The following is a 17,817-nucleotide window of genomic DNA, read 5'->3' as shown; positions in this document are numbered from 1 at the left end:
TTTTTTACAAAATTTCCTAAATTTTCACAAATAAACGCAAAAAATATCGGCCTAAATTTACCACTGTCAGGAAATACAATATGTCACGAAAAAACAATCTCAGAATCGCCAGGATCCGTTGAAGCGTTCCAGAGTTACAACCTGTCAAAGTGACACTGGTCAGAATTGCAAAAAATGGCCCGGTCATTAGGGTGTTTGAGTGGCCGGGGGTGAAGGGGTTAATTTGCGGTTTAGATACATTTTTTATTTTGATAACTCAGACTTTTTTCAGACACAATACCAAATATCAGGGAAAAGAGGGTTGAGCAAAATGTTAATGTATTAAAAAAATATATGTATAAAAAAAATCCTATTTTTAGGCCCACACTTACGGTATACGCTGTAATACTACAGTAATGATAATGTTAGAGATTGACGACAGGATTTAGATGGTGTAAGTGGAGGAATTGGAGTCCGCTCTGGCCACTGCAGTTACAGGCAGGTGCTGGCTGTGTATCACGGTTGGCATCTGCCTGGTATGGAACTTCACATCTTTCTTAGTGACCAAAAGATGAAAACATGTGTAGCAGCAGCGTCCCTGCAGGGACGCCAACTTACTCCCTGCCCCAACCGGATCACGTCTTCCCCTGGACTCCCCCAGCCATCCGTATGTGTTGCTACCTTGTTCCCCAGCCCAGGTAGAGTGTGCTTAGGGCATACGCATGCGCACTGGCCCTCCTCTTACAGGACAGTAGCGCCATTTCCAGGAAATGCCTCTCAGCCTATGGCACTGTGTATTTAAGGCACCCTCCGATTAAGGGAGGTGACTGCGCAACTTCCTTAAGGGGGTGTTACATGCAGCGATATCGCTGGTGAAAGCACCCGCCCCCGTCGTTTGTGCGTCATGGGCAAAATGCTGCCCGTGAAGCACAAAATCATTAGGAGCCGTCACATGGACTTACCTTCCTAGCGACATCGCTGTTGCCGGCGAACCGCCTCCTTTCTAAGTGGGCGGTTCGTGTGGAGTCACAGCGGCCGCCCAATAGAAGCGGGGGGCGGAGATGAGCGGTCGTCACATCCCGCCCACCTTCTTCCTTCCTCATTGCCGGCAGGACAATGGTAAGCTGTAGCTCGTCGTTCCCGGGGTGTCACACGTAGCAATGTGTGCTGCCTCGATAATGATGAACGACCTGCGTCCTCAACAATCAACGATTTTTTGAAAAGGAACGACGTGTCAACGATGACCGATAAGGTGAGTATTTTCCATCGTTAACGGTCGCTCCTTTCTGTCACACGCAACGACGTCGCTACCGATGCCGGATGTGCGTCACTGAAGCCGTGACCCCGGCGATATATCGTTAGATCCGTCGTTGCGTGTAACGGGGCCTTTAGTCATTCAGTGTCCTGTCTGCTAGTTAGTTGTCAGGTCCTGAGCTCCTGTCCAGTTATCCCTGTGTCCGTCACATGTACCTGAGTGTGCCTTCCCATACCTATCTGCCCCTGACGAGCCCACCACACTTGTCCATGCCCACCTACCTGTCTGGCTCAGACATCTCAACTGTACCTGCGTGCTCCTGTGCATATACCAGAGTCCATCTCCTGTCCTGGGGCTCAGCTGCCACAGTCCCAATCACTGCTCTGGGAATGGAACCTGGCCCATAGTTAAGCCCCTCCCACTAAAGCGTAAGCTAGGGTCCCCCTGTGGTCTAGTGGGTCCACTAACCCCGCTCGCTGCCTCTACACTGGCCATGAGCGTTACAATGTGCTTCATAGGTAATTAAAAGGCTAAATAAGGTAAGAAAATCTAACAAGGCAGTCTGCACCCTGCACGGTGCCGTGGTCAGGCGGTTACCTGTTTTCGCACGCTGCAGTGAAGGTCGGACAGGAGGCTCTGACACAAGTTCACGAACAGGACAAGTCTCTTTCCGAAAGAGACGAGCGCCTCCTGAATGGGGAGAGAGCAGAGAATGCAATGTACAGCCGGAGCTACAACCGCACCGCATGTAACAACCAGCAGAAATACAGATGTATGGTGCAGGAAGACCGGGACATACAGGGACTGCACACACAACACAGGGACTATGGACTGACAATACCCTGTGTGTATACGGCAGGTGGAGCGAGCACTGACATACCCTGTGTGTGGACAGCAGGTGGAGCGAGCACTGACATACCCTGTGTATATACAGCAGGTGGAGCGAGCACTGACATACCCTGTATTTGTATCAGTACCTTACCTCTGAGGGCTGGGACTTGAAGTAGTGCAACAGCTCCCACAAGATGGAGAAGTAACAGCAGAGCAGTGCCGGCTGCACAATCTACAGAAGAGAAGATGCTCAGCGTCTGGTCATGATAGAACATCGATACGGATGTGAGACCGGATGCATCACCTGCTCGGGAACCTCCGACGTGTCTATCGCCTTCTGCAGAATTTGACAACAGGGTTCAAACAGCTCCCATCGAGTGAGATCATGACCGCTGCAGTGAGAGGGAGAAAACTGGCTCTTACTTACCCGTAACAACCTTTTCTCGTCTGTACATTGGAGGACACAGGACAGTAAGTTACAGCTGTCGTTAATAGGTGAGAACAAAAAGTAGCAAAGCAAACTGCTCTTCCCACCACCTGGGAGGTAATAAAGAAGGGAATTTTGTTTACTTACCGTAAATTCCTTTTCTTCTAGCTCCTATTGGGAGACCCAGACAATTGGGTGTATAGCTTCTGCCTCCGGAGGCCACACAAAGTATTACACTTTAAAAAGTGTAACCCCTCCCCTCTGCCTATACACCCTCCCGTGCATCACGGGCTCCTCAGTTTTGGTGCAAAAGCAGGAAGGAGGAAACTTATAAATTGGTCTAAGGAAAATTCAATCCGAAGGACGTTCGGAGAACCGAAGACCATGAACCAAAAGAACAATTCAACATGAACAACATGTGTACACAAAAGAACAACAGCCCGAAGGGAACAGGGGCGGGTGCTGGGTCTCCCAATAGGAGCTAGAAGAAAAGGAATTTACGGTAAGTAAACAAAATTCCCTTCTTCTTTGTCGCTCCATTGGGAGACCCAGACAATTGGGACGTCCAAAAGCAGTCCCTGGGTGGGTAAAAGAATACCTCAATAAAAAGAGCCGAAACGGCCCCCTCTTACAGGTGGGCAACCGCCGCCTGAAGGACTCGCCTACCTAGGCTGGCATCTGCCGAAGCATAGGCATGCACCTGATAGTGTTTCGTGAAAGTGTGCAGACTCGACCAGGTAGCCGCCTGACACACCTGCTGAGCCGTAGCCTGGTGCCGCAATGCCCAGGATGCACCCACGGCTCTGGTAGAATGGGCCTTCAGCCCTGAAGGAATCGGAAGCCCAGAAGAACGGTAGGCTTCAAGAATCGGTTCCTTGATCCACCGAGCCAAGGTTGACTTGGAAGCCTGCGACCCCTTACGCTGGCCAGCGACAAGGACAAAGAGCGCATCCGAACGGCGCAGGGGCGCCGTGCGAGAAATGTAGAGCCGGAGTGCTCTCACGAGATCTAACAAGTGCAAATCCTTTTCACATTGGTGAACTGGATGAGGGCAAAAGGAAGGTAAGGAGATATCCTGATTGAGATGAAAAGGGGATACCACCTTAGGGAGAAATTCCGGGACCGGACGCAGAACCACCTTATCCTGGTGAAACACCAGGAAGGGGGCTTTGCATGACAGCGCTGCTAGCTCAGACACTCTCCGAAGTGATGTGACTGCCACTAGGAAGGCCACCTTCTGCGAAAGGCGTGATAGAGAGACATCCCGCATCGGCTCGAAAGGTGGTTTCTGAAGAGCCGTTAGCACCCTGTTAAGATCCCAGGGTTCCAGCGGACGCTTGTAAGGTGGGACTATGTGGCAAACTCCCTGCAGGAACGTGCGGACCTGCGGAAGCCTGGCTAGACGCTTTTGAAAAAACACGGAAAGCGCCGATACTTGTCCCTTGAGAGAGCAGAGAGACAAACCCTTGTCCATTCCGGATTGAAGGAAAGAAAGAAAAGTGGGTAAGGCAAACGGCCAGGGGGTAAAACCCCGATCAGAGCACCAGGATAAGAAGATCCTCCAAGCCCTGTGATAGATCTTGGCGGACGTTGGTTTCCTGGCTTGTCTCATAGTGGCAATGACATCTTGAGATAACCCTGAGGACGCTAGGAGCCAGGACTCAATGGCCACACAGTCAGGTTGAGGGCCGCAGAATTCAGATGGAAAAATGGCCCTTGAGACAGCAAGTCTGGTCGGTCTGGGAGTGCCCACGGTTGACTTACCGTGAGGTGCCACAGATCCGGGTACCACGACCTCCTCGGCCAGTCTGGAGCGACGAGGATGGCGCGGCGGCAGTCGGACCTGATCTTGCGCAACATTCTGGGCAGCAGTGCCAGAGGAGGAAATACATAAGGCAGTCGAAACTGCGACCAATCCTGAACTAATGCGTCCGCCGCCAGAGCTCTGTGATCTTGAGACCGTGCCATGAATGCCGGGACTTTGTTGTTGTGCCGAGACGCCATGAGGTCGACGTCCGGCGTTCCCCAGCGGCAACAGATCTCTTGAAACACGTCCGGGTGAAGAGACCATTCCCCTGCGTCCATGCCCTGGCGACTGAGAAAGTCTGCTTCCCAGTTTTCTACGCCCGGGATGTGAACTGCGGAGATGGTGGAGGCTGTGGCTTCCGCCCACAGCAGAATCCGCCGAACTTCTTGGAAGGCCTGACGACTGCGTGTGCCGCCCTGGTGGTTGATGTACGCGACCGCCGTGGCGTTGTCCGACTGTATGCGGATCTGTCTGCCCTCCAGCCACCGATGGAACGCCTTTAGGGCTAGATACACTGCCCTTATCTCCAGAACATTGATCTGAAGGGAGGACTCTGTCGGAGTCCAGGTTCCCTGAGCCCTGTGGTGGAGGAAGACCGCTCCCCACCCTGACAGACTCGCGTCCGTCGTGACCACAGCCCTGGATGGGGGCAGGAATGATTTTCCCTTCGACAAGGAAGTGGGAAGAAGCCACCACTGAAGAGAGGTTTTGGCTGCCAGTGAAAGAGAGACGTTCCTGTCTAGGGACGTCGACCTCCTGTCCCATTTGCGGAGAATGTCCCATTGAAGTGGACGCAGATGAAACTGCGCAAAGGGAACTGCCTCCATTGCTGCCACCATCTTCCCTAGGAAGTGCATGAGGCGCCTCAAGGGGTGTGACTGGGTCCGAAGGAGAGAGTGCACCCCTGTCTGCAGCGAACGCTGTTTGTCCAGCAGAAGCTTCACTATCGCTGAGAGAGTATGAAACTCCATCCCGAGGTAAGTCAGCGATTGGGTCGGTGTCAATTTTGATTTTGGGAAATTGATGATCCACCCGAACCTCTGGAGAGTCTCCAGAGCAATGGTCAGGCTGTGTTGACATGCCACCCGGGAGGGTGCCTTGACTAGGAGATCGTCTAAGTAAGGGATTACAGAGTGGCCCTGAGAGTGTAGGACCGCCACCACGGATGCCATGACCTTGGTGAAGACCCGTGGGGCTGTCGCCAGGCCGAAAGTGCATCGGCTCGCTCGGGGGGCGGAGATGTTCTGAAGAAACGAGTCGGAGGACGAGAGCTGAGCTCTATCCTGTAACCGTGCGACAGAATGTCTCTCACCCATCGGTCTTGGACATGTGGCCACCAGGCGTCGCAAAAGCGGGAGAGCCTGCCACCGACCGAGGATGCGGTTTGGGGAGGCCGAAAGTCATGAGGAGGCCGCCTTGGAGGCGGTTCTCCGGCGGTCTTTGGAGGACGTGACTTAGACCGCCATGCAGAAGAGTTCCTCTGGCCCTTCTCTGACCTGTTGGACGTGGAGGATTGGGACCTGGCTGAGGGCCGAAAGGACCGAAACCTCGATTGAACTTTTCGTTGCTGAGGTCTGTTTGGTTTGGACTGGGGTAAGGACGAGTCCTTTCCCTTGGATTGTTTAATAATTTCATCCAATTGCTCGCCAAACAAACGGTCGCCAGAAAATGGCAAACCGGTTAAGAACTTCTTGGAAGCAGAGTCTGCCTTCCATTCGCGTAGCCACATGGCCCTGCGGACTGCCACCGAATTGGCGGACGCTACCGCTGTACGGCTCGCTGAGTCCAGGACGGCGTTCATGGCGTAGGACGAAAAGGCCGATGCCTGAGAAGTCAAAGACACAACTTGCGGAGCAGAGGTACGTGTGACTGCATTAATCTCAGACAGACAAGCTGAGATAGCTTGGAGTGCCCACACGGCTGCAAAGGCCGGAGCAAAAGACGCGCCTATGGCTTCATAGATGGATTTCATCAGGAGCTCTATTTGCCTGTCAGTGGCATCCTTGAGCGATGAACCATCTGCCACTGATACTACGGATCTAGCCGCCAGTCTAGAGACTGGAGGATCCACCTTGGGACACTGAGCCCAACCCTTAACTACGTCAGGGGAGAAGGGGTAACGTGTGTCATTAAGGCGCTTAGTAAAGCGCTTGTCCGGAAATGCTCTGTGCTTCTGGACAGCATCTCTGAAGTTAGAGTGATCGAAAAACGCACTCCGTGTACGTTTGGGAAACCTAAACTGGTGTTTCTCCTGCTGTGAAGCCGACTCCTCTATAGGTGGAGTTGGGGGAGAAAGATCTAGCACCTGGTTGATGGACGCTATAAGGTCATTTACTATGGCGTCCCCTTCAGGTGTATCAAGATTGAGAGCAACGTCAGGATCAGAGCCCTGAGCTGCGACCTCCGCCTCATCCTCCAGAGAGTCCTCATGCTGAGACCCCGAACAGCGTGATGAAGCCGGGGAAGGTTCCCAGCGAGCCCGCTTAGCCGGTCTGGGACTGCGGTCCGTGTCGGAGTCCTCCCCGTGGGACCTAGGTGTCACCCCAGGAGCACTCCGCTGCACCGACCGAGAGGGGCCTGGGGGCGATGAACTCACAGTGCCCGGGGCCTGTGTGACCGATCTGGACTGCAAGGCTTCTAGTATCTTAGCAGACCATCTGTCCATAGACTGAGCCATGGATTGTGAAAGCGACTCAGAGAGTTTCTCAGCCAAAACTGCAAACTCTGTCCCTGCCACCTGGACAGTGGAAGCCGGCGGTTCTACCTGAGCCGAGGGTCCCACCAGTGCCCGAGGCTCCGGCTGAGTGAGTGCCACAGGGGCCGAGCATTGCACACAGTGAGGGTAGGTGGAACCTGCAGGTAACATAGCCGCACAAGAGGTACAGGTTGCAAAATAAGCCTGTGCCTTGGCACCCTTGCTCTTTGCGGACGACATGCTGTAGTCTCCTCTGAGAGTGATCACTGAGGGTATATAGCCAAAAGCAAAACAATGCGGCCGAACAGAGAAAATGTATACAAATATATATATATATATACACTTCGGCCCCCAAGGGGGGCCAGCACCGGGTAACCGGTGTGGCTTACCGACCGCCCAAAGCGGTTGTGTGTCCACCAGATTCCCTGCCTGGGCCTCCCAGAGCTGTAGAGCTCGTTCTGAAATCCTCCACCGGCAGAAGTGATTGTAAATATGGCTGCCAGAGCTCTCAGGGAAGGAGGGAGCCGTGGGCGTGACTAATAAAGTGCGGGAATCTGGTGCCCCACAGTGCTCAGTGAGGGGGGAGGAGAACACCTAAGTATGCTCCAGCCCTCACTGCCGACGTGCAGTCGACCATCCCGCCCTTACCCCTGACTGGCAGGCCCGGGGGCGGGAGTTATGGAGCTAGGCCGCAGAAGCCGGGGACTAAATTTAATAACGCGGCCGGCAAACAGGCGCGGTCGGCGCGGTAGTCCCGGTCGTCACAAAAAAACAGCAGCCGCTGCAGCGTCTGTGACACAGGCGCTCCATGCACCGTCCCCAAGGGGACACAGAGTACCTTATAGATGCAGGGCCTGTCCCTGATGATACTCAGTCTCCTGTCCGTCAGATTCCCCCAGGGGCTGCGGAGGGAGCCCGGTCCCAGTGAATGGTGACCGGTTAGGATCCCACTTCTCCCAGAGCCTCTAAGGGATGGGGGAAGGAAAAACGGCATGTGGCTCCAGCCTTTGTACTAGCAATGGGTACCTCAACCTTAACAGCACCGCCGACTTAGTGGGGTGAGAAGGGAGCATGCCGGGGGCCCTGTTAGGGCCCTCTTTTCTTCCATCCGATACAATCAGCAGCTGCTGCTGACTAAAATGGGAGCTTGAGTGAATGTGTGCCTCCTTCAACACAAAGCATAAAACTGAGGAGCCCATGATGCACGGGAGGGTGTATAGGCAGAGGGGAGGGGTTACACTTTTTAAAGTGTAATACTTTGTGTGGCCTCCGGAGGCAGAAGCTATACACCCAATTGTCTGGGTCTCCCAATGGAGCGACAAAGAAAAGCCAATTTCCCTTCCGAGCCTCTAGGTGAGGAGCAGTCTCTAGTGGTGGGACAACAATGGAGTTAGGACCTGCAATCTGCAGGAACGCCTGAGTCCGGAGCTTCTGAAGAAGGAAGGAAGGTAGCCAGAATAGGAAGAACGCTTTCGGCCCTTGGACCAATAAGTGATCGTCCACGTGAGACCGTGAATACTTTCCATACATTTTGTGCACGATCTGGATGTCTCGCTCTGAAACCCTCTTCCTCTTAGTACCCACTGCTTCTACAGCCCCTCTGCTAATCTGAGCGGGGGGAAAAAATGGACGTGTCAGATGAAGAAGCCAGAATAAGGAGTAATGAAATTGGCTAGCACGGCACACTGCGCCCGTCTAGGCCAATGTGAAGCAATGAGGATAACTTTTTGTGACAGGTGACAGACAGTCATGTGGTTTCTGGCCATAGAAGGTCACAGCGTTCGGTTGTGCAGAATGCTCCCTGATTTTCCTTTTTTCCTGCGGTCAGTATTCATTGGTATAGGTAGCTTTCCCGCTGGATTCATCTCTTCCATTTGGACCCAGCAGGAGCTCGCCTTCCACCCAGCTGCTGATCATCATTAATCTCTTTGTACTTCTATACCCCTTCTTCCCTTGGACTGGTGCTGGTGATATTTTCAGTTCATTCAAGCCTTGGTTGCAAGCAGGTGGCTTGTACTCATTTGTGGTATCGCTGCTGTACTTCTACCCAAGTCATCTGTGGATAAGTAGTTCATGCTTTTTCCTCGTGTGTCCTCCTTGTGTCTTCCTTTAGTGGAGTTGACGAAGAGCTCATCCCATCTGTTCCCTATTTAGGGCCCAACATAAGGGATACCTAGGGTCAGGTAACCGGCTCGGCGCATAGGTGCGGAACCTATCTAGGATGGTGAGGGACCTCAGGGACCAGCTGCAGGTTAGGTCAGGGGTCACCAATCTCCCTCTTCCGTAAACACAGAGTTTCCCTTCCCCCATTTGCTTGGTACTTCCCTGTACCTAGTGTGACAATTTGCTTTGATGTTGAGGGAAGGAAAAGTAAATTGAGGGTTGAAGTAAGGAAGCTTCAACAGGTTCCAGGGGATGACCAGTTTGGACTGTGAGTGGTGACCTGACAAATGATGAAACCATTGATCGGACGCGAAGACCACTGGGGAGACGAGTTACCCTGAGCTGTACTGGATCAGTCGCACAACAGAAACCTCAAAGTTTGGATGGGGTGAAAAAAAACCCAGATACTTCCAGTCTGCAAAGAACAGTTTCAATCCTGAACATGGGAGAGAGCTAGGCACCTCTGGAGAAAAAAAGTGGACCCTTCACCAGATCCGGTCTTTCAGGGCTGATGACAGTGGGGGGGGGGGGGAGGTCTCTCTTTATGGTCGTGCACATACGGCTTCTTAGACCAGATTGTCGTCTGAAGGCCAAAAATAGTGAAAATGAGTCCTGGCCTTCAGAAAGTCATTAATTGGTTTCCCCTAATTTGAGGGAGTAGGGAACTCTTCCTGCCCGTAGCCTCGAGAATCTCATCTAGATGTTCTTCAAGCTACAGAGAATATCTGAAAGGAAGAAGGGAATTTTGTTTACTTACCGTAAATTCCTTTTCTTCTAGCTCTAATTGGGAGACCCAGACAATTGGGTGTATAGCTACTGCCTCCGGAGGCCACACAAAGTATTACACTTAAAAGTGTAAGGCCCCTCCCCTTCTGCCTATACATCCCCCGTGGGATCACGGGCTCCTCAGTTTTAGTGCAAAAGCAAGAAGGAGGAAAGCCAATAAACTGGTTTAAGCAAATTCAATCCGAAGGAATATCGGAGAAATGAAACCATTCAACATGAACAACATGTGTATACAAAAAAACAGGGGCGGGTGCTGGGTCTCCCAATTAGAGCTAGAAGAAAAGGAATTTACGGTAAGTAAACAAAATTCCCTTCTTCTTTGTCGCTCTATTGGGAGACCCAGACAATTGGGATGTCCAAAAGCAATCCCTGGGTGGGTAAAATAATACCTCGTAATAGAGCCGTAAAAACGGCCCCTTTCTACAGGTGGGCAACCGCTGCCTGAAGGACTCGTCTGCCTATGCTGGCATCCGCCGAAGCATAGGTATGCACCTGACAGTGTTTCGTGAAAGTGTGGAGGCTGGACCAGGTAGCCGCCTGACACACAAGCTGAGCCGTAGCCTGGTGCCTCAAGCCCAGGACGCATCCACCACTCTGGTAGAATGGACCTTCAGCCCTGAGGGAACCGTAAGCCCAGCAGAACGATAAGCTCGAGAATTGGTTCCTTGAACCACTGAGCCAGTCTTGATTTGGAAGCCTGCGACCCTTTACGCTGGCTAGCGACAAGGACAAAGAGTGCTTCCGAGCAGCGCAGGGGCGCCGTACGATCGATGTAGAGTCTGAGTGCTCTCACCAGATCTAATCAAGTGCAAATCCTTTTCACATTGGTGAACTGGATGAAGACAAACAGAGGGTACGGGGATACCCTGATTGAGATGAAAGGGGGGATACCACCTTAGGGAGAAATTCCGGAACCGGACGCAGAACCCCTTGACCTGGTGAGACACCGGGAAGAGGACTTTGCACGACAATGCTGCCCCGACAGACACTCTCCGAAGTGAACTGACTGCCCCTAGGAAAACCACTTTCTGCGAAAGGCGTGAGAGAGAAAAATCCCTCATAGGCTCAAATGGTGGTTTCTGAAGAACCATCAGCACCCTGTTCAAATCCCAGGGTTCTAAGAGTCGTTTGTAAGGAAGGACTAAGCGGCAAACCCCCTGCAGGAACGTGCGTACCTGAGGAAGTCTTGCTGGGCGCTTCTGAAGAAAATACAGAGAGCGCTGAGATTTGTCCCTTAAGGGAGCCGAGCGACAACCTTTTTCCAAACCGGATTGCAGGAAGGAAAGAAAGTAGGCAAGGCAATTGGCCAGGGAGAAACTCCCTGAGCAGAGCACCAAGATAAGAATATCTTCCACGTTCTGTGGTAGATCTTGGCAGATGGGTGTTTTCTGGCCTGTCTCATAGTGGTGATGACCTCTTGAGATAACTCTGCAGATGCTAGGATCCAGGACTCAATGGCCACACCATCAGGTTGAGGGTCGCAGAATTCAGATGCAAAAAACGACCCTTGAGACAGCAAGTTTGGTCGGTCTGATAGTGCCCACGGTTGGCATACCGTGAGATGCCACAGATCCGGGTACCACGACCTCGTTGGCCATTCTGGATCGACGAGGATGGCGCGGCGGCAGTCGGACCTGATCTTGCGTAACACTCTGGGCAACAGTGCCAGAGGTGGGAACGCATAAGGGAGTTGAAAACTGCGACCAATCCTGAACGAAGGCGTCTGCCGCCAGAGCTCTGTGATCGTGAGACCGTACCATGAATGCCGGGACCTTGTTGTTGTGCTGAGACGCCATTAGGTCGACGTCCGGCATCCCCCAGCGGCAACAGATCTCCTGAAACACATTCGGGTGAAGGGACCATTCCCCTGCGTCCATGCCCTGGTGACTGAGAAAGTCTGCTTCCCAGTCTTCTACGCCCGGGGTGTGGACTGCGGATATGGTGGAGGCCGTGGCTTCCACCCACATTAAAATCCGCCGGACTACCAGGAAGGCTTGCCGACTGCGTGTTCCTCCTTGGTGATTGATGTAAGCCACCGCTGTAGAGTTGTCCGACTGAATTCGGATCTGCTTGCCTTCCAGCCACTGCTGGAAAGCTTTTAGGGCAAGACACACTGCCCTGACCTCCAGAACATTGATCTGAAGGGAGGACTCTTGCTGAGTCCACGTACCCTGAGCACTGTGGTGGAGAAAAAACTGCTCCCCACCCTGACAGACTCGCGTCTGTCATGACCACCGCCCAGGATGGGGGTAGGAAGGATTTCCCCTTCGACAATGAAGTGGGAAGAAGCCATCACCGAAGAGAATCTTTGGCTGTCTGAGGGAGGGAGACGTTTCTGTCGAGAAACGCCGACTTCCTGTCCCATTTGCTAAGGATGTCACATTGTGCAACCCTGCTGCAGTGACCGCTGTTTGTCCAGCGGAAGTATCACCATCGCCGATAGGGTATGAAATTCCATGCCCAGATATGTCAGCGATTGTGCCGGTGTCAGATTTGACTTTGGAAAATTGATGATCCACCCGAAGCTCTGGAGAATCTGTAGAGTAGCGTTGAGGCTGTGTTGGCATGCCCCTTGAGAGGGTGCCTTGACAAGCAGAACGTCCAGGTAAGGAATCACCGAGTGTCCCTGAGAGTGGAGGACCGCTACTACTGTTGCCATGACCTTGGAGAAAACCCGCGGGACTGTCGCCAGGCCGAAAGGCAGTGCCACGAACTGAAGGTGTTCGTCTCCTATGTTGAACTGCAGGAAGCGCTGATGCTCTGGAGCGATCGGCACGTGGAGATAAGCCTCCTTGATATCGATCGATGCAAGGAATCTCCTTTTGACATTGAGACGATGACGGAGCGGAGGGATTCCTCCGGAACCGCCTGGTTTTGACATGTCTGTTGCCCTGACGGAAAGACCCGCCATTTTTTGGGACCACAAACAAGTTGGAGTAAAAACCGTGACCCTGTTGCTGAAAAGGAACCGGGACCACCACTCCTTCTGCCTTCAGAGTCCACACCGCCTGCCTGAGAGCCTCTGCTCTCTTGGGAGGCGGAGATGTTCTGAAGAATCGAGTCGGAGGACGAGAGGAGAACTCTCTCCTGTAACCGTGATTTAGGCCGTGAATCGGCATTCCTCTGATCCTTCTGAGGCCTTTTGGACGAGGAGAATTGGACCTGCCCGCGCCCCGCAAGGACCGAAACCTCGACTGTCCCCTCCTCTGTTGGGGTATGATCGGTTTAGCCTGAGGAAAGGATGTATCCTTTTCCTTTTGATTGTTTGATGATTTCATCCAGTCGCTCACCAAACAAGCGGTAACCAGAGATTGGCAAACTGGTTAGGCACTTTTTGGAAGCAGAATCTGCCTTCCCTTCTCGCAACCACAAGGCTCTGCGTATTACCACTGAATTGTCGGACGCAACCGCCTTCCGGCTCGCCGAGTCCAGGACAGCATTGATGGCGTATGACGCAAACGCTGACGTTTGAGATGTCAAAAACGCAGCCTGCGATGCAGACATACGTGTGACTGCCTCAATTTGCGCTTGAGCCGCTGAGACCGCTTGGAGCGCCCAGACGGCTGCGAAAGCTGGAGCAAAAGACGCGGCAATAGCTTCATAGATGGATCTGAACCAGAGCTCCATCTGTCTGTCAGTGGCATCTTTGAGTGAAGCCATATCTTCCACTGCAACTAAGGATTTAGCCGCTGGAGATAGGAGGTCCACATTGGAACACTGAACCCAGCCCTTGACCGAAAGGGAAGAGATAACGTGTATCCTTAAGGCGTTTGGAAAAAAGGGAATTTTGTTACTTACCGTAAATTCCTTTTCTTCTAGCTCCTATTGGGAGACCCAGACGATTGGGTGTATAGCACTGCCTCCGGAGGCCACACAAAGCAATTACACTAAAAAGTGTAAGGCCCCTCCCCTTCTGGCTATACACCCCCAGTGGGATCACTGGCTCACCAGTTTTAGTGCAAAAGCAAGAAGGAGGAAAGCCAATAACTGGTTTAAACAAATTCACTCCGAGTAACATCGGAGAACTGAAAACCGTTCAACATGAACAACATGTGTACCCGCAAGAAACCAAAAATCCCGAAGGACAACAGGGCGGGTGCTGGGTCTCCCAATAGGAGCTAGAAGAAAAGGAATTTACGGTAAGTAACAAAATTCCCTTTTTCTTCGGCGCTCCATTGGGAGACCCAGACGATTGGGACGTCCAAAAGCTGTCCCTGGGTGGGTAAAGAATACCTCATGTTAGAGCTGCAAGACAGCCCTCCCCTATAGGGAGGCAACTGCCGCCTGCAGGACTCTTCTACCTAGGCTGGCGTCCGCCGAAGCATAGGTATGCACCTGATAATGTTTGGTGAAAGTGTGCAGACTCGACCAGGTAGCTGCCTGGCACACCTGTTGAGCCGTAGCCTGGTGTCGCAATGCCCAGGACGCACCCACGGCTCTGGTAGAATGGGCCTTCAGCCCTGATGGAACCGGAAGCCCAGCAGAACGGTAGGCTTCAAGAATTGGTTCTTTGATCCATCGAGCCAGGGTTGCCTTAGAAGCCTGCGACCCTTTGCGCTTACCAGCGACAAGGACAAAGAGTGCATCCGAACGGCGCAGTGGCGCCGTGCGGGAAATGTAGATTCTGAGTGCTCTCACCAGATCTAACAAATGTAAATCCTTCTCATACCGATGTACTGCATGAGGACAAAACGAAGGCAAAGAGATATCCTGATTAAGATGAAAGGAGGATACCACCTTCGGGAGAAACTCCTGAATGGGACGCAGCACTACCTTGTCCTGGTGGAAGACCAGGAAGGGAGCCTTGGAAGACAGCGCTGCTAGCTCAGACACTCTCCGAAGAGATGTGATCGCTACCAGAAAAGCCACTTTCTGTGAAAGTCTAGAAAATGAAACCTCCCTCAGAGGCTCGAAGGGCGGCTTCTGGAGGGCAACTAGTACTCTGTTCAGATCCCATGGATCTAACGGCCGCTTGTACGGGGGAACGATATGACAAACCCCCTGTAGGAACGTGCGCACCTTAGAGAGTCGTGCTAGACGCTTCTGAAAAAAGACGGATAGCGCCGAGACTTGCCCTTTAAGGGAGCCGAGCGACAAACCTTTTTCTAACCCTGATTGCAGGAAAGAAAAAAGGGTAGGTAATGCAAATGGCCAGGGAGAGACTCCCTGAGCCGAGCACCAGGATAAGAATATCCTCCACGTTCTGTGGTAGATCTTAGCAGACGTGGGCTTCCTAGCCTGTCTCATGGTGGCAACGACCCCTTGGGATAAGCCTGAAGACGCTAGTATCCAGGACTCAATGGCCACACAGTCAGGTTCAGGGCCGCAGAATTCCGATGGAAAAACGGCCCTTGGGACAGTAAGTCTGGTCGGTCTGGTAGTGCCCATGGTTGGCCGACCGTGAGATGCCACAGATCCGGATACCACGCCCTCCTCGGCCAGTCTGGAGCGACGAGTATGACGCGACTGCAGTCGGATCTGATCTTGCGTAGCACTCTGGGCAAGAGTGCCAGAGGTGGAAACACATAAGGGAGCCGGAACTGCGACCAATCTTGCACTAGGGCGTCTGCTGCTAGAGCTCTTTGATCGCGAGACCGTGCCATGAAGGTTGGGACCTTGTTGTTGTGCCTGGACGCCATTAGGTCGACGTCCGGCCTTCCCCATCGGCGACAGATTTCCTGAAACACGTCCGGGTGAAGGGACCATTCCCCTGCATCCATGCCCTGGCGACTGAGGAAGTCTGCTTCCCAGTTTTCTACGCCGGGGATGTGAACTGCTGATATGGTGGAGGCCGTGGCTTCCACCCACATCAGAATCCGCCGGACTTCCTGGAAGGCTTGCCGACTGCGTGTCCCCCCTTGGTGGTTGATTTATGCCACCGCTGTGGAGTTGTCCGACTGAATTCGGATCTGCCTCCCTGCCAGCCACTGCTGGAAGGCTAGTAGGGCAAGAAACACTGCTCTGATTTCCAGAACATTGATCTGAAGGATGGACTCCTGCTGAGTCCACGTACCCTGAGCCCTGTGGTGAAGAAACACTGCTCCCCACCCTGACAGACTCGCGTCTGTCGTGACCACCGCCCAGGACGGTGGTAGGAAGGATCTTCCCTGTGATAATGAGGTGGGAAGAAGCCACCACTGCAGGGAGTCCTTGGCCGTCTGGGAAAGGGAGACTTTCCTGTCCAGGGATGTTGACTTCCCGTCCCATTGGCGGAGGATGTCCCATTGAAGTGGACGCAGATGAAACTGCGCAAACGGAACCGCCTCCATTGCTGCCACCATCTTCCCGAGGAAGTGCATGAGGCGTCTTAAGGAGTGCGACTGACTTTGAAGGAGAGTCTGCACCCCAGTCTGTAGAGACCGCTGCTTGTCCAGCGGAAGCTTCACTATCGCTGAGAGAGTATGAAACTCCATGCCAAGATACGTTAGTGATTGGGTCGGTGACAGATTTGACTTTGGGAAGTTGATGATCCACCCGAACGCCTGGAGAGTCTCCAGTGCAAAATTCAGGCTGAGTTGGCATGCCTCCTGAGAGGGTGCCTTGACCAGCAGATCGTCCAAATAAGGGATCACAGAGTGTCCGTGAGAGTGCAAGACTGCTACCACTGCTGCCATGATCTTGGTGAACACCCGAGGGGCTGTCGCCAGACCAAATGGCAGAGCCACGAACTGAAGATGGTCGTCTCCTATCACGAAGCGTAGAAAGCGTTGGTGCTCCGTAGCAATCGGCCCGTGGAGATAAGCATCTTTGATGTCTATTGATGCTAGGAAATCTCCTTGGGACATTGAGGCAACGACTGAGCGGAGGGATTCCATCCGGAACCGCCTGGCGTTCACATGCTTGTTGAGCAGTTTTAGGTCCAGAACAGGACGGAAGGAGCCGTCCTTTTTTGGAACCACAAAGAGATTGGAGTAAAATCCTCGCCCTCGTTCCTGAGGGGGGACAGGGATCACGACTCCTTCTGCTCTTAGAGAGTCCACCGCCTGCAGCAGGGCATCTGCTCGGTTGGGGTGTGGGGAGGTTCTGAAGAACCGAAGTGGAGGCCGAGAACTGAACTCGATTCTGTACCCGCGAGACAAAATGTCTGTTACCCACCGGTCTTTGACCTGTGACAGCCAAATGTCGCAAAAGCGGGAGAGCCTGCCACCGACCGAGGATGCGGAGGGAGGAGGCCGACAGTCATGAGGTAGCCGCCTTGGAAGCGGTTCCTCCATTTGCCTTCCTGGGGCGTGAGTGAGCCCGCCAGGAATCTGAGCTGCCTTGTCCTTTCTGAGTCCCTTTGGACGAGGAGAATTGGGCCTTGCCCGAGCCTCGAAAGGACCGAAACCTCGACTGCCACTTTTTCTGTTGAGGTTTACTTGCTCTGGGCTGTGGTAAGGAAGAGTCCTTACCCTTGGACTGTTTTATGATTTCAGCCAATGGCTCACCAAACAGTCTGTCTCTGGATAATGGCAAGCTGGTTAAGCATTTTTTGGAACCAGCATCTGCTTTCCAGTCCTTTAACCATAATGCTCTGCGCAAAACCACAGAATTGGCGGCCGCCATAGAGGTACGGCTCGTAGATTCTAGGACAGCATTGATAGCATAGGTCGCAAACGCAGACATTTGCGACGTTAGGGACGCCACCTGCGGTACTGCTGGATGCATGATAGCATCCACCTGTGCTAAACCAGCTGAAATAGCTTGGAGTGCCCACACGGCCGCGAATGCTGGAGCAAACGACGCGCCGATAGCTTCATAGACAGATTTCAACCAAAGGTCCATCTGTCTGTCGTTGGCATCTTTAAGTGAAGCGCCATCCTCTACTGCGACTATGGATCTAGCCGCAAGCTTGGAAATTGGGGGATCCACTTTTGGACACTGGGTCCAGCGTT

General features: G+C 53.0%; 1 protein-coding gene across 1 annotated transcript in view; it reads right to left on the bottom strand.

The window, feature by feature from the left end:
• STAG3 (STAG3 cohesin complex component) overlaps positions 1–17,817 on the bottom strand; it is a 550,068-nt gene that overhangs the window by 222,042 nt on the left and 310,209 nt on the right. Inside the window, 3 exon segments of the mRNA XM_075346684.1 lie at positions 1,832–1,924; positions 2,217–2,297; positions 2,370–2,457. Coding sequence (XP_075202799.1) covers positions 1,832–1,924; positions 2,217–2,297; positions 2,370–2,457 — 262 coding nt within the window.

This window comes from Anomaloglossus baeobatrachus, chromosome 4 (genome assembly GCF_048569485.1).
Source record: "Anomaloglossus baeobatrachus isolate aAnoBae1 chromosome 4, aAnoBae1.hap1, whole genome shotgun sequence".
Classification (NCBI taxonomy): domain Eukaryota; kingdom Metazoa; phylum Chordata; class Amphibia; order Anura; family Aromobatidae; genus Anomaloglossus; species Anomaloglossus baeobatrachus.
The sequence above is the reverse complement of the archived record's forward strand: the minus strand, read 5'-3'. Positions and strand labels throughout refer to the sequence as shown.